This window comes from Erythranthe guttata, chromosome 6 (assembly GCF_056151865.1).
Source record: "Erythranthe guttata isolate IM_541 chromosome 6, IM_541, whole genome shotgun sequence".
NCBI classification, from domain to species: Eukaryota; Viridiplantae; Streptophyta; class Magnoliopsida; order Lamiales; family Phrymaceae; genus Erythranthe; species Erythranthe guttata.
The window spans coordinates 11,360,538-11,385,504 of NC_142538.1; the positions used below are offsets into that span (position 1 = coordinate 11,360,538).

General features: G+C 33.2%; 2 protein-coding genes across 2 annotated transcripts; one reads left to right on the forward strand and one right to left on the reverse strand.

Annotated features, from left to right (window-relative positions):
* Positions 1–7,612: 7,612 nt before the first annotated feature.
* LOC105969866 (early nodulin-like protein 6) lies at positions 7,613–8,499 on the forward strand. The gene is made up of 2 exons (XM_012994640.2): positions 7,613–7,914; positions 8,011–8,499. Exons 1-2 carry the CDS (start codon positions 7,701–7,703, stop codon positions 8,337–8,339), a joined length of 543 nt encoding a protein of 180 aa, XP_012850094.2. The 5' UTR covers positions 7,613–7,700; the 3' UTR covers positions 8,340–8,499.
* A 1,502-nt stretch (positions 8,500–10,001) lies between these two features.
* On the reverse strand, positions 10,002–11,121 carry LOC105969867 (uncharacterized). The gene is made up of 4 exons (XM_088819849.1): positions 10,991–11,121; positions 10,807–10,920; positions 10,501–10,702; positions 10,002–10,064 (listed from the first exon to the last, which is right to left on the reverse strand). The coding sequence occupies exons 1-3, from the start codon at positions 11,057–11,059 to the stop codon at positions 10,508–10,510; spliced, it is 378 nt and encodes a 125-aa protein (XP_088675975.1). The 5' UTR covers positions 11,060–11,121; the 3' UTR covers positions 10,002–10,064; positions 10,501–10,507.
* Positions 11,122–24,967: the final 13,846 nt, after the last annotated feature.

A 24,967-nucleotide genomic window follows, 5' to 3' on the forward strand; every position in this document is an offset into this window, starting at 1 on the left:
TGATAGAGGTGAAGTTAAAATAGAACGAGTCACCTCGGAAAAGAACGTTGCAGACCCCTTCACGAAGCCTTTACCGAGATCGGTCCATGAGAAACATCGAGAGTCGATGGGATTGCAATTCATGGGTAGTTGGCTTTAGGTCAAGTGGGAGATTGTAAGAGTAGGTGACCAACAAGCGAACATGTGGCTGTGGTCTTTCGTATTTATTACTGTAATAAACGAACCTTTATTCGTATTAATGATAAAACACCTTGGCATTCTATATCTTTGTCCCTTTGTCACAAGCATAGATATAGTCCTTACAGTTATTACAAGTACTAGTAATTGATGGTTAGGATCGTGAGATATTTACTTAAGTATTATAACTGTTAAACGTGTTCCTAGTCGAAGGGTTACGCCACCAATGAGGATATCGGCCTTTCCCATTAAGAGACTAGAACTTAGTGTATGTGTACTGCATCTCATCAGTAAACGGTTATTATATCGGCATGCATAAGTGGGTGCTCGTAAGTTGACGAGTTCACTGAACTCCCTCACTCTAGAAATCTCTAAGTGGTTCCCAATAATCGAGTAGAGATATCTATGGTATAGTTGTACACCATTAGTCCTTATGACCTAGACATCACCGTGACTTCACTAGAGGACCAGCTGTATCGTGACCTGTCCCTGAGTTCCACCGAGGACCATCCCAAGGGCCAGTGTTCGTGCAGTCTGAAATCTAGTGGGAGGTCTGTGCATTGTAGTCGGGGATTCGATCGCTAGAATAGTCTTGGATGTCCTATGTGTTTTGAAAGTTTGTAATCATTCTAAGTCTCTGGCCAGAGCTGACTAAGTGACGATTAGAGAATTCGATTCTCTAAGTCATGCACGTAACGATTACAACACTTAGAACGATCGCACGGTCATTAAACATATAGAGAGGTCTCGATGAACCAATGCCTCTAGTTCAATCGGGACATATGAACCGAAGGGACCGTACTGTACGTTAACTATATCTGAAGGTTCTTGCAGGCACTTCATTTGTATCTAGGGAATCATGACGCGTAGTTGCTAGACGCCAATCTTGATTCGTTGGGTGATTAAGGTGAAACGAGCTTCATCTTAATCGTAACTCTAAGGGATGAGTTTTGACCACAAAGGGTTGTGGGCCCACGGCTAGCTTACACCTGAACCATCGAGGGTCACACTGCTCGTGCACATGAGATCTTTGAATAAACGGTCAGAGACAAAATGTTTTATCTTTGCATGATTGGAAGTCCATATGATTGGGTCCAACATTCGTAATTTGGAATTACGAATGAGAATAAGAAAAGGAAAAGAATAGGCAAACGTATTAGTGAACTTTCTAAATCGGGAAGTTTCCAAATTTAGAAAGTGCACTAAATTAGGGTTTCCACTTTTGGAAAGTTGGAAATCGAGAGTTGGCACTCGTAATGACGAGGACATTATAATGATTCCGAAAATGTAATCGTTATAATTTTCCGATCATTGAATTGAGAGAGACGAGCAAGTAAAAGAACTAACGAACTTAAGCTGTTGGGCCCGGTCCAACTTAAGCCTGTTAGGGTTTTATGCAAGACACTATAAATATTTGATTTATAGGTCTTGCACAAACACACAAGACCTAACCCTAAACCTAGCCGCTCCCTCTCTCGATCGGCCACCCTCTCCCGCGGCCACCACTGCCGTCGCCGTTGCTGTCTTGCCGGAATCGGCCATTCGTTGGCCGATTACTTTCGGTAGTTTTTTCCTTCCTTCTTTTCTTCCGTTTTTCTAACTATTACGTGTCTAGTGCCACATGTTTAGTAGATCGAAGTATACGAGGTGAAATCCGAGAGGAGGAAGATCGAAGATCGAAGAATCAAGGAGCACACAAGCCGAAGCCGCACGCATCCCCACGCGCCGCCCGAAGACCGCACGTGAGTCACACGCGCCGCCGTGGCCCGTCTCGCCGCTGCTGCCGCTCAACCGCTGCTGCCCCGGATTGTACGGATTGGTTTCCGTAGCAATCTCGTCTTGCTTAGTGCGCCTACCTCACGCTTCAAGAGGTAAACTCACGAATTCATTGTTCTTGTTTCGTTTACGTTTGAATAAAATGTTCATGTTCGTTCTTGTATGATTTTATGTGATTACGTGAAATCGTTTTTTGTTGCGAGCATGTTATTTGATTTAAACGCGAGCATGCTAATTGATTTAAATTCGTTTGAATAATTAAGCATGTATGTTGTTTTTAAATTCGCTGGAAGCGCAAAGGTACGCAATTAATTTTTTCAATTATCGCGCATGTGTTTATGTGTTTTAAAGTTGTTTAAATCGCATAAAATTTTTGTTTTCCGCTGCGTACACGTGTCCGATTCCCAACAATAATATGACCTAAGGATTCTCGAGTCAGAAATTTTAAGTTCGGGTTTTAGGGTTTTCGGGTTTTGGGAAAGGTGGGGTGTTGCACTTTGCGTGAAGACTGAGGAGGAAGAAGAGGAGAAAATATAATATCTTGAAAATATACAAAATATTTTATTAACAATCTATGTCAAGGGTTGTTTTATAATTTTAATAAACTGTGTTGTGAAGATCTAAATTAACAATCATCGTTATGGGCATATGTAGTATTAAAATAAGTATTGTTGGTTTCTTTATACTAATTGCAACTATGGGTGGGTGGGGTGGAATGGGACTTTGTACCCCTTAGATATCAGATTGCAGTATTCTAGAATTCTTACCTAATAAGAGGATCCCTAAAAAAAAAAATAAGAGGATATGAGGACCCTCTGTCCATTATGTTCAAGAGCCGAATCGTGTCATAATACAACGTACAAAAATGTTGTAAATGTGCACCCACCCCATACGGCGTCTAATTGACCTACAAATATTAGAAAAAAAAATAATAAGAAAACATAAAAAGGGAAAATATTACAAACATGCATATATTATGAGTTGCTTTATGCTGCCCACCGGCCTGCTACGTGAGATCGAATCGGCAATCCAGAGATATTGGTGGGGCAATGGAATGGCTAGACGCATGGCGTGGGTATCATGGAAGAAGCTAAGTCGCCCTACAGATGTGGAAGGGATCGGATTTCGAGAAATGAAAAGCTCTACTAGCGAAGCAAGCTTGGAGAATTTCCACATGCCCAGATTTGTTACTTACAAAAATTATTACAGCTAGCTAAATATTTCTCGAATGGGGATTTCTTGACAGCAACTTTGTGTCATCGTCCATCGGCAAAATGGTGGAGCATCCTAGCTACTTGCTCGACCTTTTCTTAGAGCAGGCACAAGAATACGCATTGGTGATGGAAAGAGCACGTCAATATGGGGTGACAATTGGCTTTTAGATGATGAGTGCCGACGCATTATTACCAGAAGACCAATTCATGATCCTTTCCCCGATAAAGTGGCGGACTTAATTGAGCTTGCTTCCCACAAATGGAACCTCACGACCATCAACGAGGTGTTTTGGCCCGTTGACATCCACATAATTTTGGCCATCCCGGTTGGAAGCTGTCACGTACCGGATAAATTGGTTTGACACTACACTTCGCATGGTAGATTTACCGTTAAGTCTTGCTATCGCTATATCTTGGAGAATACAAAACTTCGAAATGTAAAAAATGGTTCGTCGGCCAGCTGAACTATTCCGGAGGAAAATCGCGAAATCTCCACTTTTGCCCGCGATGTCAGGTTGATGAAAACATCTTGCATATCACCCATGCTTGCCGAGGTATGGGTACTATCTGGTCAAGTCATCCTTTTTCTCAAATCCATATGGTCTGTGCACAAAATTTCGGAGCTTGGGTAGAGAACATTATGCAGTTTTTTCCGTCGGAGGTTCTGAAATTGGCCGTTGTGGCATGTTGGCTTGTATGGAATAATGCAAATAATGAAATCCATGACGAGAAGATAATAGAGCAGAAGAATATTATTGTACGGAGTTCTTTGCTTCTCTCGCTCTATCACGAAGCAAATATCATTATGATTGTACCCAAATCAACACACCATACGAGGGTCTGGAAACCTCCTCCTTTGGGCACAGTCAAGATAAACTTCGATGCAGCCTTTCCGGTGGGATCGGATTAAAATATAAAGCAAAAAAACCTAGCAATTTCTTTAAAAATAATAAAAATACATTTAAAAATTTATTAACATGTTTTCTTTAAAAAACCGATAACAAATTTTTCAAAACATTTAATTAACATAAACATTGTATCATAAATTGTTCATATGTGGTTAATTCACACGAACATAACAAAAACAATTATTTTTCTAATATTTATTTAAATAATTCTTGCATTAAAGAAAAGGGGAAAAAATTAACAATTTGTTTAAAAAATACTAACAATTTGTATAAAAATATTAACCACTTTTTTTGAAAAATAGTAACAATCTTTTTGAAAAATAATGACAATTTTTCAAAACATTTAACTAACATAAGTTGGGATATTCTCGCCCCGAACTGACCCTCTAAACACTCCGGCTTAGGCTTCGTTTGATACGATTAAGCATTGAATTTTGAATGCTGAATTTTAAATCAATATCAAAATATTATCTCAAATATCAAATGAATATTTGATAACTTAATTGTTATGCCTAGCATTAGAGTTGCTCCCATTTCAAATATTGCAAGTGCAAGTCTTTAAATATAATCCGTCTGTATTTGAGTTGGCGTATTGAAGATATTAATATTAAATGGTACATTTCACTAACAACTTAAACTTTTGGTTGATGGTCATTCAACAGTGGTATCAGAGCAACGACCCAGACTTAACCATGTGATGGAAATTGCTGAAATCTATGTGTTGCCAGAATCCTCGGTGTCGAACAAATATGGTGAGCTCCTATTGCGCAAATGGCAGGCGGCTCGACAAGCTCCATGTGGAAGGCTCGCCGTTCCTTTGTTCGAGGCCTGGTGCGTGGAACAAAGATGGTGTGAGCTCCATGGCGCAAAATTGAGGAGAGATTCGGTGGTTCTTTGTGGTCCGACCTATGTGGTCATTTGTTCGAGGGGATGATTGTTGAGGTGCAAACAAAGTCCCACGTTGATTTGATATGGGGAATGACAAGGTTTATAATGTGGGTTAACAAGTCTATTTGTATGAGGTCTTTTGGAGAAATTAAAGAGTAATACCAATTGGATCAGGCCCAATTTAGATAATGTCATACCAATATAGAATTTAGGCTATCTTGTATTAAAATAACACGTAGGGCTAAATTTAATTTATTTATTGGTATATTTTAAATACTATAAAATAATGTATATTCTATCTAGATATTATATGTATTTATTTTTTTACTTATTATTTTTTTTAGATAGAGGAGAAATTTTTCGGCACCACCGGCCAAAAATGGGGGAAGGGTAGGTCCTTCCAAATAATCGAGAACAATCATATAAGCTATGTTATGAGCTAGACAATTACCACATTGCGTGACAAAAGAAAACGAACAATGTACATATTGGAAATTATTCCTTATCTTTCTAATTGATTTTAATTTCATGGGTCCTGTTTCATGGAATTTAATGGACAATATTTAGAGTTTATTGCAATCACTACCCCTGTGAAAATCGCAACTGCGTGTTCCCCTATCATAAAAAAATTAGCAAATACCCCCCTATATTTATATTTAGATAGCATACTCGACCCATTTTCCTTTTTCTTGTTGACCGGTTGTGAAAAGACAGGAATACCCTGAGAGATTCCTGCAAAAAAACTTGGGGACCAAATTGAATTAGTGAAAAGTTGTAGAAACTTAATCAAATAATAAGTTAGGGGACTAAATTGTAATTTTCAGGAAAACACATAATATTTATAAAATTGTGGGGCTGAAAACACTATTTTGGAGCTGAATTAAAATTTAAAATTATTTAGAAACTGAAAAATAATTAGAAATGTAAATTAATATTATAATTAGTCGTTTGATAATATTACGTACAAATATTAAAACATAAAGAAAGAAAATTCTTATACAAATAAACATAAATCGAATTGAGTTTAAATATAAATAATTCAAAACTTTGGATCAAATTGCAATTTTTAAAATTTCTTTAACAAAAGGAAAATAACACGTTTTTGTATGGAAAAAGAAGAGGAAAAAAACATCGTCTTCCCCAAATTTCTTAATCCCTATTAAAATTGCCACCACTACCACCGGCAATCACCTCGTTATGCCGCCGCCTCCAACCTGAGAGAAGAACATGTCTTCCCCTAATTTCTTATTATTCCCCATTGAAATCGCCACCACCACCACCTCCAGCAGTCAACTCTTCACGCCGGCCCCACCTCTTTCCTTCCACAACATGTCTCCTCCACTCTTCTTGCCGCAGACACCCATCCACCGCCAACTTCACCTCGCTGCGCCTCCCATTCCACCTTCCACTTTCACCAGAGTTTCCTCCTCTCCGCCGTCGCCTACGGCCGCGAGGAGCTGCAGAAATTGAGCGGCTGGTCGGAACTCGGAAGTGAGTTTGCAGGTGGAGTTGAGAAAAATTGACGAAGAGGAGAGTGGTGTGTTTGGCGCCCCACAAATCCGATTATGCCGTGAGAGAGTGGTGTGTATTTTGCCGCACAGAGTGGTGGCGGTTTGGTGTCCCCAGCCATGGACAAATGGTGGGGAACGGTGGTGGTTTTGTTTGAGAATATTTAATTTCTTTTTTAATTTATTACTTATTAAAAAAAAAGGGAAAAGAAAAAGAAAAAGGAAAAATAAGTTGGGGGCAATTTTGTCATTTCCTGCAATAAAAGGAAGAAAAGTCGCAGAAACCGCGCCTGAGACACACGATTTGCGACAAGGGGGGTTTTCGCCTTTGATTAATAAATACAGCGGGTCATTTGCTAATTTTTTTATGATAGGGGGGAAACACGCTGTTGCAATTTTCACTTAGTTAAGGTTTTAAATAATTAATTTAAAATTTTACTAGAATAATTAATATGGTTCAAAATCAACCTAATTACGTTAAAGTTATAGGAAATAATAGTGAAATATAGAATGATTTGTTTTAAAATTAGCCAATTAGGAGCATTTGGGGTAAATTATTTGTGTTGGAAAAATGGTTGAGGGCAGGATGAAACTGAAAAGGGAGATATGGACTAATTTGAAGTCAGAGATGAATAAATATTTTTTACTTGGTCAAAATATGTCTCCTCAAATCGTGCTATATATATATATATATATATATATATATATATATATATATATATATATATATATATATATATATATATATATATATATATATATATATATATATATATATATATATATATATATATATATATATTATTATTTATCACTATTTTCTCTCAAACACCAAAATATTATTCGGTGCAGTTGTTTCTTTACAGAGTCTTACGTACATTTGGGTTGTACTTTAATGTCACATATTTGACCTGATCATTCTCTCTCTCTCTCTCTCTCTCTCTCTCTCTCTCTCTCTCTCTCTCTCTCTCTCTCTCTCTCTCTCTCTCTCTCTCTCTCTCTCTCTCTCTCACCCTAAACCGCACCCGCCCACCAAGCCACATATATCTCCTCAAATCTCTCTTTTTTTGTTATTTCTTTTTAATTTGCTCACACTAGAACCAAAGTCTTTATAAATAGTGTCCAAGTGCAATTGCCTTTTAGCAGCAAGTAAATAGAAACTCTCTCTATTCATAAAAACAAAAAAACAAAAAGGAAAAAGAGAAAAGAAAAAAAAAAACATTCCAGCAATGGCTACTTCCATAATCAGCAGCAACAAATTTAAATATTTCAGCTGTGTCCCTTTAATTGTTGTATTGATAGCAGTTGTGATGAGTAGTTTACACACAGTGGAGTGTGTAGGGTTAGATGTTGGAGGTGAAAAAGGATGGGCCACTCCACAGGATGAGGAGATGTACAATGACTGGGCTTCCAAGAACAGGTTCAAGGTCAACGATACCCTAAGTAAGTTAGTCAACCAACGTAACGTTTCTTTCTTTTATATATAAAGATTATTATTATTTAATATTATTTTGGAATGGACGAAATAAATGGATGCAGAGTTTGCGTACGAGAAGGATTCAGTGTTGGTGGTGACGGAAGAAGAGTACGAGAAATGCAGATCGGCACACCCGATATTCTTCTCGAACAACGGGGACACAACTTTCACTCTTGACCGACCTGGCTTGTTCTACTTCATTAGCGGTGTCTCCGGCCACTGCCAAAGGGGTCTCAAAATGGTCGTCAAAGTTTTGGAGGTAGCATCTCCGCCGCAGCCTGCTCCTGAACAGTCTTCTCCTGTCCCAGCTTCTGCCGCCGCCGCCGCCACTGCCGCTGCCGCCGCCCTTCCCGTGTTCTTTCCCATGCTTGTTGGAGTCATTTTCATGTGATGCTGCATTATATTATATTTCCGGCTTTTCTTGGATGCTTGTTTTTTTTCTTTTTTCTTTTCCCTAGTTATTAGATTTTTAGACTTTGATTTCATGTTGATGTTTTTGGGGGATTTTTAATTCATTACGTTTTACTAATTAATACTCCCTCCGTTCCCTATTAAGTGTCGTTTTTGGCTTTGCACAAATATTAAGAAGCTTAATAAATGTGTCTTGATTTTAGGTAAAATATATTAAAAAAACTAAAATAACCTTGATTATTTAATGATGTGATAAGAGAGAGTTAATACTTATAGTCGAATTAGTAAGGTTAAAACAGGAAAAAATGCATTTTATGCAGTATTGGAAATCTAAAGTGACAGATAATATGGAACAAAAATATTTTAAAAAATAGACAGTTATTATGGAACAAATGGAGTATTGTTTAAATACTCACTCTTACTAGAGAGTTTTTCTTCTTCCAAATTATTTGTCATTTTCGATTTTCAATGAAGCATTAATTGAATTACTTACAATTTTATCCTTTATCGCTCCTAATTAATTAGTTGTAAAGTAATTATTATTAAGAATATTTTAGTAATGTTATGTGTTATTCGCGGTAATCTATTATTACCTCAATACGTTAGCTTTGCGATCATACAATTATTACACAATAAGGATTAACCTTTCGAGATTATATAGTTATTATGTTTTAATTAATTAATTTATTTTATATTTTCAATTGAATATGGCATTGTGATAGAGAGAGTAAAACTACGAGGACAATTTTATCATTACCGTGTTTTATCAAAGTACAATGATTTTAAATCCAATTAGTTATCTCCTAATTAGCTATCAATATGATAAGTAATGACAAAATTATTTTTGTGATCCCAAAAATAATAAAATTAACAATACATAAAAATAAACAGTACTATTTAGTATTCAATATCCTCAACCAAACGGGGCCTAAGTCAATCTCGCACCCGACTTTCAATATTGAAAAGAGTGTAACCATCCATCCCCATTTATAAACGATTTTTTTTTTATACAAACATTCTTAATGCAAGACAAATCCACAAACACTCGTCTTCATCAATGAACACATAAACCCACAAAATTCCACAACCAAATCTTACAACAACCTCAAATAAAAAATTGTATAGATGCATTATTTATTTGGTGTAAACTATTCATCAAAAAAGAAATCCACATCTCAAAATAATCCGATAAATAACCCCCGAGTATAGTTTCTGGTTTTTGTATATGAGGAGTTTATGAATTTTGTTTATGTCAAGTCCTCGCCAGGTGACATACTCGAATAAGTTAGTAAATAAGACTTCATAATTATTTTTTGATTATTAATCAATTAATAAATTATTTTTTGGTTATTGCATATCTTCATGTGGGAATATATATGAGGGAAATTCGTAATGAATAATCATAGCTCAAATGTAATATTTCGAGGGTATAAATATGAGTGCAATGACTATTTGGTTGTGAAAAATAATTACTTAGCTTGTATAAAAAATAATGAGCAATCAAGTTCAATTCAAAGTATATATATATATATATATATATATATATATATATATATATATATATATATATATATATATATATATATATACCCATTTGTCCATCCAATGATTCGATTAAATTAAAAGTAAAAAAAAATTGCAAAACGCGATACCAACTTCTGTTAGGGTTATACCGAATCTGCTTATACCTAGAAATTAGAAGTACCTGCAAATTGGAAATCCCAGAAGGTGTTAGAGAAATATATGCACATACTAGAAAAACTGCAACGCGAAAATCCAATAACACAACTGCCCATACAACTTAATATTATGAAGTAGTAAATGATTACGATGAAAACACAAACACATATTCGATTCTTGACTTATCCAACATATGTAAATTACATGTTGTTTCCTTTATTCGTATAGGTGAACTATATTGAGTCACTATCATATACTGTGGTTCACTATCATATATTGTGGTTCATGCTTAAAGTATGGCATCAAATAAATCTAGGCTCCCTGAGGTATGGTCAAATTATGAAAACCCCCTCTTGTTTGGATAAGTAAAACAAGAGTGTGTGTGTTATATCAATGAAGAGGATAACATCATGAAGCTTAAAAAAGAAATATATATTAAAGAAGCTAAGGTAGTTAATTACCTGGATGTCAAATAGCAGATTGAGCATCGGTACCAACATATTCTATATCAATTCCATGGATTCCGTCCAAGATGGATGCATAGAAAGGTATGGGGTCGGAATCTTCAAGCTTGGCGGTAAAGTCCAAAGACAAATAGTCACCGGCACCGGCAACTCCAAATAATTTTATCAACTCCACCACACTGTATTTTTCTTTTTCCGCCTGGAAACATTATTAATAAACATGATTGAATTTCAAACCCCCCAATCTTTGTTATAAAAAAAATCTAAAGGAATTAAAAAAAAAAGAAAGAAAAAGAAAAATACCTTATCTTTGTTATAGAAATCAATTGCTAGGTTGACCATAGATTGGAAATATTGGAGGCCGTTGGGCTCACCAGATCCGGGGTTGTCTCGATCATAATAGAGTGTGCCACCTCCCTATATCATTATCATTATTTAATTTCTTTTTTGTTAAATAAAAAGAAATTTAAAAAAGAGGAAGGGTTACCATATCATCGTCTGAGTCATAATCACCGTCTCTCTCTCCGATCTCCGTACCAATCTCTCTCTTTCCCATCTCAGCAGTAGCAATCTCTCTCTCTCTCTCCGATGATCTCCGTAGCAATAATCTCTCTTTTCGCCCACACAAAGTCGAAGCCCTATTTGTTTCTGTTTTATACCCTCACCTTTAGGGTCGGTTCGTGGATTCTTCTCGTGACCTATTAAGGTTATTACTCTTTTTGCCCGCTACTATTTCACTTTATTAATATTACTCCCCATTTTTGTTTTAAATCACTTTTGGTCCCTCAATAAAGTCATTTTATTAGATCCCATATCTAATTGTATTTTTATGCATAAGTCTCTTACCAACCATCTTTATTATTCTAGGTTAAAGGGGTACATTTCTTTGGTCAACGTCGGAAACCGGCGGAAAAAACAGGAGAAAAAAAGAAGAAGTTAACGTCGGAGACCAACGCTCAACGGCGACGACGGGCGACATTGTCCTCAAAATTGAGTTTTGAGTAATAATTTGTGAAATTTGGGGGTCAAATTGAGGTTAAATGGAATTAAAGGATAAAATTGGAGCATATTAAATGTAAGGGGTATTTAGTCTTTTACACATATCTCGACAATGTCTATACTTTTTTGTAAAAATGATTTTTGTCTGGACCCATTCATGAATAAGTATTCCATGATGGACTTATTTGTAATGAACCCAACCTAAATTATATTGTCCTTATACGTAATTTTCGTCGAACTGCATTCACATTTATTTTGTATGTATTTAACATTTTTGGTCCTGCATTTAGCTTTTTCGATGAAGTTTTTTTATTTTCTTTTTATTATTTTTAATTTTGATTATAAAAATCTGTCAGTTTATTTGTTCTTGAATATATTAATTTATTTATTTTAAAATAAAAAAATGGGTTTTGTTTTTTAATATTTTTTTTATTATATGTTTACTGTACTGAAAATAATTATAGATAATTATAGTAGACTAGTCATTTGTAGTTATGTTTCTTTTTTTTTTAAAGTAATTAATGTTGGGGCAATTCTAGAGAACCCGAGTTACATTTTTTTTGTAATTATTCTTAAATGATTTCTAAATGTTCGACTAAATAACTATGTTTGATAAAAACATGTTCCGCTTTAGTAGAATATCTCCTATTTTTTCTCCTTACAAGATGACAATCATATATGCCATCATCTCATCTTTAACAAAATTAGTATTCACCCGTGCGATGCACGGGGCTGCATATTTTTAACTGGAAATATATATCTGTAAAACAAATATACGCAGATATCAATTATTACGCTCATTAATTTAAGTACAAAACGTCATCGACCAATAATATTAAAAATATGTTATAAGTATCTTGTTCTTCATGGTTACAATATAAGAATAATATTAAATATTAATATATCGACAAACATAAATCTTAAAGATAATAAGATTTGAACTGAGTATCCTAGGGACATGATTGAAAATAACATCGCACGGGGAAAAACATACAGGAAAGATAGACCTGCCAAAGCATAAGGTGTTAAAAAAATAAAAACCAAGACATGTTACATGAAGAACTCATAAATATGAAAATATTTTCAACCTTCAAATTCGATGAAATACTTCCTTGTAGACGACATTTCTAGTAACATCGGTGAGTTCGCCCGAATCCCACTTGATGAATATCTTAATGCCACCTATGCTCTTAACTCTGGACAGTGCAACATATAGTTGACCATGGCTGAAGAGAGGCCGAGGAAGATACAAACCAACATGCGAAAGAGTTTGGCCTTGGTTTTTGTTGATCGTCATTGCAAAAGAAACAATCAACGGAAACTGTCTTCTCTGTAATTTAATTGACAGTCCGGAATTAGATGGTATTAAAGTCATCCGAGGAATGAACACAATGTCACTGATATTTTCACTGAAAAGAAGTTTACAATACAGAACGTGAATGCCGATTATAATAATTTGAAGTCTGGTCCCGTTGCACAATCCTCTGCTTGATCGATGTTTCTTATTAGCATAGCTGGTGCACTGACCTTGGACTTCAATACATGAGAAGAAACCCCTCGAGCATCTTATTGTGTTGAGTAATTCAGTCGAATAGATTTTTGCATTATCCTCCGTTGTTTGCTCGTCCCTACACATACTATCTGAGGTCAGGTACACCTTCTCCTCACCTGGAAGGAGAGACATTAAGTAATCGCTCACAGACTCGACGCATTCATTAGTTGGTGCAAGAATTGCCCTCCTTTGAAAATAATCTGGATCATACATGTTACTCAGCAAATCGGGATAGACGAAGTTTAGTAGGTCTCTGAATAGATCCTCTGAATCACCAATCAACATGTCCTCGGGAATCTCTAGCGAAGCTTCACCATCATTTTGTTCCCTAACATCCCCATTACCAACCTTCAGTATCCAGTCCCCAAATTCTATTACCTCGACCACATTAGATGGAGAATAACATGACTGCAATCTCATGTTCTTACTCAACTTCATGACACGATAGAAATGCCACAACGGAGAGGAGTTTACCGTAGCATGTACTATGTCCTGCCTTGATGCTTTGAGTAGAACTGGTAAAATCTGCCTAATATCTCCTCCAAGAACAACCACCTTACCTCCAAACGGTTTGTCTACCTGTAATATTGACTTCATTGTCTCGTCAAGCGCTTCAAAACAGTTCATATGCATCATAGAAGCCTCGTTCCAGATAATAAGCTTAGTCCTAATCAGCAACTCCACCTGTGGACTTTGTTGCGTTATGCTGCAGGTGGAAGTCTCATGTACATTTATGGGAAATCCAAATCGAGAATGAGCTGTTCTTCCATCGAGGAGCAATAGCGATGCTATACCACTCAATGCAACATTAATTACAATCTCTCACTTGGAACAGACTGCAGCCGAAATAGTTTTCCAGAGAAATGTCTTTCCCGTTCCACCATGACCATATAGAAAGAACATTCTACCACGGTCATTGGATACAACATCCATGAATACATCATAAACCTTTGTTTGCTCGTCTGTAATTGGGGCAAGACACCGTTGAAGTTCTTTACCCATTTCAAACCGAATCCAGTTCATCTAAGACCAATATTTTTATTGTGTCCTCCACCCCAATTCGATTGGAAATGGTATAGGCGCATAATTACGTAGACTTTTACAATTACTTTGCAATATTTTCTCTATTTTAGTGAGAATATAGTTCATCAAGCTTTCATCGGATATGGATAAATCTGCACAAAAAATTGATACATTATATGCATTTAGTTCAAAAATTAAAGAGACTATTAAAAAAATGAGTAATATTTAAAATCTAATTGAATAATATTCTATACAAATTGCCATACATGGATTATTATGAAGTCGTTGTTGTTTGTAAGCAATACCCTCTGCCAAACCCGACCAACAACTTTGCCAAACATGTTTGGGCCGACTTAAGCTATTGTAAAGCAGCATAACCGCAAATAACCTTCTTATATAATCCCCAAATGCCCAAGCATTCACTTCTCTTATCGCATCTATGTATTCTTTGTCGTCGTCTAACAAACTCAACACATAACACGCATCCCTGAACGTAGGGTAGAAGTAGTCAACAACTTTTTTGATGTCCTCGTAACACGTGCAGCCTTCTGGATGTTAAGTAGCAACCTAAGGTAATAGTCTTCCCCCTTTGCAGCGGGGACATTTGCAATCCTACCAATAGAAAATCATTTTTATCTTGGCACCCAAGTGCAAGAATCCTCCTTATACACAAATTGCTGTGGAAAATCTCCGTACCTCAAATCCCTTACATGTGGATAACTTTTATTTGCCTCAAACACGCTAAGAACATCATTTGCTTGGCAGATGGTCTATTCAGAACACTTTTTAATGACTTGTTTTCATTGAAGACAAGCATCTGATGATCTGGGAGATAAAAGCTTAGCCTATTTACCGATGGGTCTCTGTAATGAGTATCAAAATTAAACAACCTCCACATTGCCTCACATGCCGAAAGATATCTGCAGTCGTAGTACATCTTTATCTCGTCACGAATCTCAGCACCGCCATCTATATTGCATCTTTCGTAAAATGCCGCCGTAACTCGATCATGACCCTTGTTGACGTATTTGATTGACATATTTTGGTTGCATAGCTCTATATTAATGTGAGATTTGTATTTACTCAATAATACCCAATTGTACGAAACTACAAACCCATTGTCAAGAGTAGTCTTCTTCTTCATAACCGTTCTGCCATCTTCACTTCTCCTGTACACAGTATAACCATCTGCATCTGACTCAGTTCGCTGTACAAAATGAATTTGGAAATCGCTTCATGCAAACTCGATCCTTCATACAGGGAGATTTCAAATTTGCCTGACCGCACGGTCCATGTATCATATACTTCTCCACCAAGTGGTACATCTTTCTGTCCGTTTCTTCGTCATGAATTTCAGCACATATAATCTTGTCAATATCTTCTGGGATCATGGGCTTGTCATCATTATGCAACCACAACAAAATATGTGCATGCGGTAGACCTCATTTTTGAAATTCAATAGTGCGCACATCTCGAGAGGAACTGTAAACAAATGATATTAAACAATATGCATTAATTTAGTTAATGAATAAATAAATATTAAAATTTACACATGATCAATATCTCTAATTCCTATGAATGTAGTAATGTATAATTATAACTTGAGATCTAATTAAATACTTACATGCTCTAGCTAATACATCCGAATATACGTCATTTCTTAATTTATGTCATCATACTATCGAGCTTCCTCTTGAACACACGACATAGAATGTTTGGCCAATCCCCCGACTTGAGATTTGTATCTTTCAACACCCTTTGTATTTCAGGCCATTGGGGATTGCATGTGAATGTGATGAAGAGCGTTGGAAATCCTATAATGTGAATAGTTAGTTAAATATAGTTATAATCAGATTTGATAAATGGTTCCTATTTGTATTTTATTGAAAATGTACGAATAAATAATCTAGCAAATACATTGTTATTACCACATTTGTGTCACTCAATTCGTCCATTTTTTTTGTAACAGTCTTACGTATGAAATCATCTTCCATCGAGTAAGAAGACTGCGACGACATCTGACTTATCACTTGACCGCTATTTGGTTTACTCCGAATGAATCTAAAATAAAAACTACATGCTAATAAATCGTAATGAACGAAATAAATGTAAAAAAAAAAGTAATTTATTTATTTAAAGATAAAATTATAACCTCGATTTGAATTCGTTAATTGCAAGAATATCCTCATTTATAAGCACACGCGATGAATGCCAATGGTTGGATTTGGACTTCACCTAAGAAAACATAACAATAGTCATGAAATGTAATAAATGTCCTTCACATTCATTAAACCAAATACGTAAGAGAAATATTGAACAAATTAATACCATGCTTAATCTCAGTCGTTGCAAATTGTATTACAACAATATACGGTCCTACACTAATATCCTGAATTCGTTGAAGTATGTAGTCAGCAAACTTTCCCCTCAGCAAACAATCACTTGCATGTCAAAGAAAACGATCATGGATATGAAAAACACATGTAAAACATTTAAAATCTAAAAAATATATTTCACTGATTTTTAAATTACTCAATATATTCAAGTTCAAATGGAATGTTCTGTTTGGTTCCACCCCCTAGGTGAGCCAATGAACCTATCGACAAAAGTGAACCAATAACATCTGCAATCAATATTATAACATTGTTAGAAAACACTTTATAAATAAATGCTAAATAGAAAGAAAAACACTTTATAAATAAATGCTAAATAGAAAGAAAAAGAAATCATATAAACAACCAACACATATCGTATAGTCATTGTTGTTCGACGCTTGCTGGATATCTAAGGAAGATGTGAACTTAAATGAATACATTGGAATGGACGAAACGTCAACTTCTCTCACCGTAGATGTATATTAAAAAGTGACATAATATTCATTCAATACATGCTTGTAGGTCTTAACACTAAAAAAAAAGCGGATAGGTTTGACATTACATAACATCTTTCCTCTCTGATCTTAGACTCATATCTGTAAAACAATGTATACTTAATGGAAGCTTCCACTGTGAAAATATTGTTTGCTAACAAATCAAACTTGACGTATAAAAATAAAATTATCACATGTTCATCAATGAAGATCATCTGCATATCTTGAAGTTCTTTTAAAATAATTTGGTTGTTTCCAAATTCGCAAAACACTGATTTTGAGATTCCATGATTTTTTTTCGCCCTCCAAGTTTCTAGTGAGATCTATTTACCTTGACATTTATAAATGTTTAATACGCGTAATCAAAAGTTTGTTAGTTAGTTAAGTCACATTATAAAAGATGAATATTTTGTTACAAATCTTGAACTATATATGTTACCTAATATGAATTAAGTTACAATATATTATCTATATGAAAAAGTACATTAATTCCTATACTCGAATATTGTGAAAGAAAAAAACAAAAAAATTAAACGATTATTCTCAAATACTATTATACTCACGATTCACACAAAGAGAACGATGGCCGGATGATGAAGTTTCGAAAGAATAATATTATCCTGCAGTTTAGACTAACACTGAAACTAACGGTGTATATATAAGATGGTGAGATTTAATAGTTCCTAAATTATAGTAAATGAAATACAATTATAGTAATGAAATTATAGTTCCTAAATTATAGTATATTATAGTTAATAAATATTCACATTCCATGTAATGAAATACAATTAAGCAATTCCCCAAATTTCGATTTAAATTTATATGCTTAATTAGAATTAATTATAGATCGGATACATAATTATAAAAAATTACATCAATATTAATTATTATAAAGGAAAAAAAATCTATATTGTGGGAAAATATCCATATAAAAATAAATATCCATATGTATAATGAGAAAATATATGTATGTAAATTTATATGTAAAAACAATTTTTTTTTCTAACAACAATTAATAGTGTATAATTTTATTCAGGAAAGGCATATACATATATATATATATATATATATATATATATATATATATATATATATATATATATATATATATATATATATATATATATATATATATATATATATAATATGTATATATATATATATCATAACAGTTAAAAGGTTGGCCAAACCAGACCTCTAGTACATCATCCCATTGGTTAAAATAAAAAGAGTACTTGTTGCCGCAAACTACCTTATTTGCGTAACAAAATTGTGTCCAACCTTAGTCAACAACACATACATTTTTCCATATTTTTTGTCGCGAACACACAATAACTTGAAAATGATTGCCTTCATCATAGCGAAGGTTGATAGTAGACAATCCTGTCAACCGAGAAGCTTCAACAAAAGCATTACTCAACTACTGCAAATAGAATTGAATGAAGAAATCAATTACAAAGTAAAATTATACTACAAAAGAGACTATAATGAAATATACCATTGCATGTAGGTGATACCAATGCAATTCTTTCTCAAGAATCCTCTCCATATCTCCAAAACTAAAAAAATGTATGTGGAAAAGTTGAAGAAGGTGAATGTGTTGAATGGTAATTTATAGAAGAGTTAAGGAATATAATAAAGGTAACAAATAAAATAATTAATTTAAATTGATATAGTTTCCAGATATATCTAAATTAATTTAAATATAATAATATGTGAAAATTATAAAAATTGCATTTAAGTCCTACGTTTTTTTATTCAAAATATTGTCTATAAAAAAGAAACTCATTAACCAATAAAAAGACACTATTTTGACATGTATGACATATACATTTGAAAACCAGTACTGTGAAATTATTTCATTAATAATATGGGTGATTATGGTAAGTGGGGTTTTTTTTGCAATTAATATAATATTGTGCAAAAAATTTCCTCAATTGGGAAATTAAAAAAAATTGCATTTAAGTCCTACGTTTTTTTAATCAAAATATTGTTTATAAAAAGGAAACTCATTAACCAATACTAGGACCGGCAATTGAGCCGGGCCTACCCGAAGCCCGATAGCTCAGCCCGATTTTATTTGAGCCGAGCCCCATTAATTGTGAGCCGGGCCGAGTTTGAGCCGTTTTATTAAACCCGATTAAACTATGAGCCGAGTCTGAGCTTACCATGGCTCGACCCGAATAAAGCCCGACTATATATATATATATATATATATATATATATATATATATATATATATATATATATATATATATATATATATATATATATATATTTGTTGTCCTTTTTTTTATTTTAGGTCTCAAGATTTTCGAAAAGAGTTAAGGACATTTAGAATTGCTTCTAGTTATTTTATTTTATGATTTTTTTTTTTCATTTTGGCCTCGGATGCATTTTTTAGTATAATTAATTAAGGATTAAATATTTGCAATATTAAGCTTTATTTGTTTTAATGAACAGACTATGATTTTTTATTTATTTAAGCTTATTTTGATTTTCAATGAATAGTCTAGATTTTTCTCTTAGACTGCGAAGTTTTTTTTTCTTTTTCTTTAATATGTCGACTGCAAAGTTGTAAAATATGTAATTTGTTTATTGCTCGATATAAGCCCGATATAAACCCGAAGCCCGAAAAAATGCGTGAGCCGAGTTTGAGCCTATAGGCATGAGGCCCGATGGTATTTGAGCTTGAGCCTATAATAATGAGGCCCGATGGTATATGAGCTTGAGCCGACCCAGGCTCGGCTCACACGGCCCGATTGCCAGCCCTAACCAATACTGTGAAATTATTTTATTAATAATATGGGTGATTATTGTAAGTGGGGTTTTTTTGCAATTAATATAAATATTGTACATAAAATTTCCTCAATTGGGAAATTATAAATATTGCATATAGGTCCAACTTTTTTAGTCAAAATAATGTTTGTAAAAAGGAAACTCATTAACCAATAAAAAGACAATATTTTGACATGTAGATGAGATAAAATTTGAAAACCAATAATATGAAATTATTTCATTAATAATATGGGTGGTTCTTGTAAGTGGGGTTGTTTTGCAATTAATGTAAATATTGTGCATAAAATCTCAAAAACCAAAAAAAAAAGAATTATGTGCATTTATGTTTTTACGTATTTATTATCAAACAATTGATTAAAAAAGGAAACTCGTTAACCAATAAAAGAAAATATTTTGACTTGTAGGAGAGATAAATTTTGAAAACTAATAATGTGAAATTAATTATATAGGTGATTATGGTAAGTGTGTTTTTTTGAAATTAATTAAACTATGTGTACTCAATCTCCTCAATTGGAAAAATTTAATTGTGTATCTTAGTTTCGTATATAATATAGATGTAGATAAAAAGAGTACTTGTTGTCGCACGCCATGTTGTTTGATCTACAAAACTCTCTCCAACTCTCGGTCAATTGAAACATTATTTCCCCATGTATTTTTCGCGAACATATATAACTTGAACATGAGTTCTACACTCGTAGCAAAGGTTGATACAATCCCGTAGCTTCAATGAGAGAATTACTCAAATGCTGCAAATACAATTGAATAAAGAAATCAAATACAAAATAAATCAATAACTTAAACATATAGTATAAAAAAGGCTAATATGTTTCAACAATTGTAGGTATGTGATGCCAATAAAATTCTTTTTGAAACATGATCTTCGCCATATCTTCGAAACATTAAAAATAACGAATGAAACAGTAATCGATAAATCGAAAGAATTACGACAAAAGATTACGAAACAATAAATCAATACTCAATACAAAATTAAATTGAATAATTCAGATTACATTAAATTGCAAAAGAAAAAAAAAGTTGTGTGAGAAAGATGAAGAAGGTGAATGTGTTGAATGGTGAATTTATAGGTGGTTCAATAATATAATAAAGGAAATAAATAAAGTAATTAATATAGAGTTAATACTCTTTTAGAAACTAATTGATCAATATTCAAACATAATACCAATGAAGTGCAACAATACGTATAATTGGTCAATAGTCAGTATATTCAAATTTTGAAAACTAATTAGTTAATAAATTCAAATTTTATGTAATTTCTAATTACCCCAATAATTGCGTATTTACCTCCATATTTACAATTACCTATTATATTTATATTCAATCAAATCAATCATTTCCAAATTGATCTTACGGTTATCATATTAGATGATTTCCTTACCATGTACGAATTATTAAATACTATTTTAATTTATCTATATTAATATATAGTTAATAGGTTGGTAAATATTTTCCATAAAATAATGATATACAAAATAACTATTAAAAATAGATTAAAAATTAAAATATTTATTAAGAAAACATAATATTAGATATTCGAATAAGATGTAATAAATTAAATATAAATATCGAATCAACCAATTAAAATGCACGAATTGTCCATGTGTGCAATTAAAATTAAAAGTTGAAAACAATCATCCAATGAAAATGCATAATTTGTCCACGTATCAAATTTGGATTTTATTATTTTTTTGTATATATGGATAGTTTGCCAAATAGTAAAAATCAACCAATTAAAATGCACAAATTGGCCATGTGTGCAATTCAAATTAGGTAACCACGTTTTTTGTTTTAATAAATAGATAATTAGGTGGTTGTTTATGGGAAGTTGGGGTTGTTTTGAAAATAATGAAATAATGTGGACTCAATGTCTTTAATTAGAAAATTTTGATTGTATATCTTAGTTTTATATATAATATAGATATAGATGTAGATAAAAAGAGTACTTGTTATCGCACGCCATGTTGTTTGATCTACAAAACTCTCTCCAACTCTCGGTCAATTGAAACTTTTATTTCCCCATGTATTTTTCGCGAACATATATAACTACTCGAACATGAGTTCTACACTCATAGCAAAGGTTGATACAATCCTGTAGCTTCAATGAAAGAATTACTCAAATGTTTCAAATACAATTGAATAAAGAAATCAAATACAAAATAAATCAATAACTTAAACATATAGTATAAAAAAGGCTAAGATGTATCAACAGTTGTAGGTATGTGATGCCAATGCAATTCTTTTTGAAACATGATCTTCGCCTTATTCGCGAAACACTATAAATAACGAATAAAAAAATAGTCGATAAATCGAAAGAATTACGACAAAAGATTACGAAACAATAAGTCAATACTCAATACAAAATTAAATTGAATAATTCCAATTATTACATTAAACTGCAAAAGTAAAAAAAAGTTGTGTGGGAAAGATGAAGAATGTGAATGTGTTGAATGGTGAATTTATAGGTGGTTCAGTAATGTAATAAAGCAAATAAATAAAGTAATTAATGTAGAGTTAATACTCTTTTAGAAACTAATTGGTCAAAATTCAAAATTTGAAAACTAATTAGTTAATAAATTCAAATTTTATGAAATTTCTAACTACCTCTATAATTGCATATTTACCTCCATATTTACAATTATCTATCATATTTATATTTAATCAAATCAATCATTTCCAAATCGATCTTACGGTTATCATAATAGATGATTTCATTACCATATACCAATTATTAAATAATATTTTAATTTATCTATATTAATATATAGTTAATAGGTTGGTAAATATTTTCCATAAAATAGTGATATGCAAAATAACTATTAAAAATAGATTAAAAATTGAAATATTTATTAAAAAACATAATATTAGATATGCGAATAAGATGTAATAAATTAAATATAAATATGTAATCAACCAATTAAAATGCACGAATTGTCCATGTGTGCAATTAAAATTAAAAGTTGAAAACAATCATCCAATTAAAATGCATCATTTGTCCATTTATGAAATTTGGATTTTATTATTTTTTTGTATATATGGATAGTTTGCCAAATGGTAAAAACCAACCAATTAAAACGCACAAATTGGCCATGTGTGCAATTCAAATTAGGTAACCACGCCTTTTGTTTTAATAAATAGATAATTAGGTGGTTGTTTATGGAAGCTAAGTTAGGGTTTTTTTTTGAAAATAATGAAACAATGTGGACTCAATGTCCTTAATTAGAAAACTTTGATTGTGTATTTTAGTTTTATAATTTACTCAATTGTGAAATTAAAAATTTACTCAATTGTGAAATTAAAAAAATTGCGTTTAAGTCCTACATTTTTTTAATCAAAATATTGTTTATAAAAAAAGAAACTCATTAACCAATAAAAAGACACTATTTTGACACATAGGCGAGTAGGTGACTGGGGTCGGAGTCCCAGGAACGTAAAGATGAACACATGAATCTCTAACCCGCAAGACTAAGGCACGTGAACTAAGTTGGGGTTAATCCGGCGGAAACCCCTCCGACGCTCAAATCAGATAGATGCCTAGACAAGCAGGGGGTCGGTAAAACAATATAGTTTTGGGTATCAGAACTAGAGAATAGAACGTACCTTGTAAAGTGAGGTAGATAGTTTATTTATTTGTTATATAGTCACTATGCAAATACCTTAATTGTCGTGTTATCTTTGATGAATCACATTGTGAATTTTAGGAACGGAGTTCGGGGAAGATGATTGATAGTGCTAAGGTGATAGTGGTCTCTACTATTTTTATTATGATATCTTCAATAACAAAAAGGTTTAAGGCTTGAGTAGTATTAGTTCTACTTCTAATGGAGAACAAATAATGTTATGGCATGTTAGACTAGGACATCCTAGTTTCCCTTATCTGAAGAACTTATTTCCTCTTTTGTTAAAGAATTGAATTGTTCATCTTTTTATTGTTAAAGTTGTTTTCTATCTAGAAGTCACCGGGCTTCTAATCCTCCAAATTCTTATCGATCATTGAAACCATTTTACTTAATACATAGTGATGTTTGAGGTCCCTATAAGGTCACCACTATTTCTGGGAAAAGATGGTTTGTGACCTTTATTGATGATCATACTCTTTTGTGTTGGATGTATTTGATGCATGAAAAATCTGAAGTTAAAAATTTATTTAAGGATTTTTATCTGATGATTGAAAACCAATTGATAATGGCGTTGAATACTTTAATGAGGTTTTAGGAAATTTTTTGAAAGAAAAGGGAATTTTTCATCAATCCTCTTGTATTGATTCTCCACAACAAAATGGCATTGCTGAAAGAAAAAATAAATATTTACTCGAGATTTCTCGTGCTATCTGTTTTCAATGAATGTTCCAAAATATTTGTGGGGATAGGCTGTTTTGACAACATCATACTTGATTAATAGACTCCCAACTCGTATTCTTAAATAAAATACAACTTCGGATTTTTTCAAAAATCTATTTCCTCAAGCCCAGATTTCTTTCAATCTCCCTGTAAAAGTGTTTGGTTGCACTGTTTTCGTTCATCTACCTAACCAACTTCGGTCGAAATTGGATCATCGGGCTGAAAAATGTGTTTTCTTTGGTTATGCCCCAAATAAAAAAAAAGGGTCCAAATGCTTTAATCCAACGACGAAAAAATATTTTGTTAGTATGGACGTCTCTTTTGTGGAAAATCGTCTTTATTTTGAGAAAAAAATTCTTCAGGGGGAGAAATAAAATAGTGAATCAAATTTTTGAGATGTTGTTTCCTCACCGAAACGATTCCTTTGGTATCTCCAAATACTGATTTTCTTAAACAAGGAAATGATATTCAAGTATTGGAAAACCTGGAATCGCCTAGCACTAATATGCCGAACACTACTGTATCTCTATTAGTGGAAGAAATGCTACCAGTGGCTTCACAAGAGCCAAATCTTGAACTTCATGTTTATTCTAGAAGAAAGAATCGTATAAAAGGTAGAGAGCCTGCTATTTTTTTTCAGCAAAGCCAATCAGAATTCACGGGCTATGATTATCTGAATGTTCAAGGTACACACAATCATAACTTACCTACAGTTACTCTTATTATGTCTGAACATGCAGAGCCTTCAAGTGAAATTCCTACTGACCTTCACATCCCAATAGCCATTAGAAAAGGAACCAAAACATGTACTCAAGATCCTATTGCCAAATATTTGTTCTATAAAAAACTTTCTCATAGACATAGGAC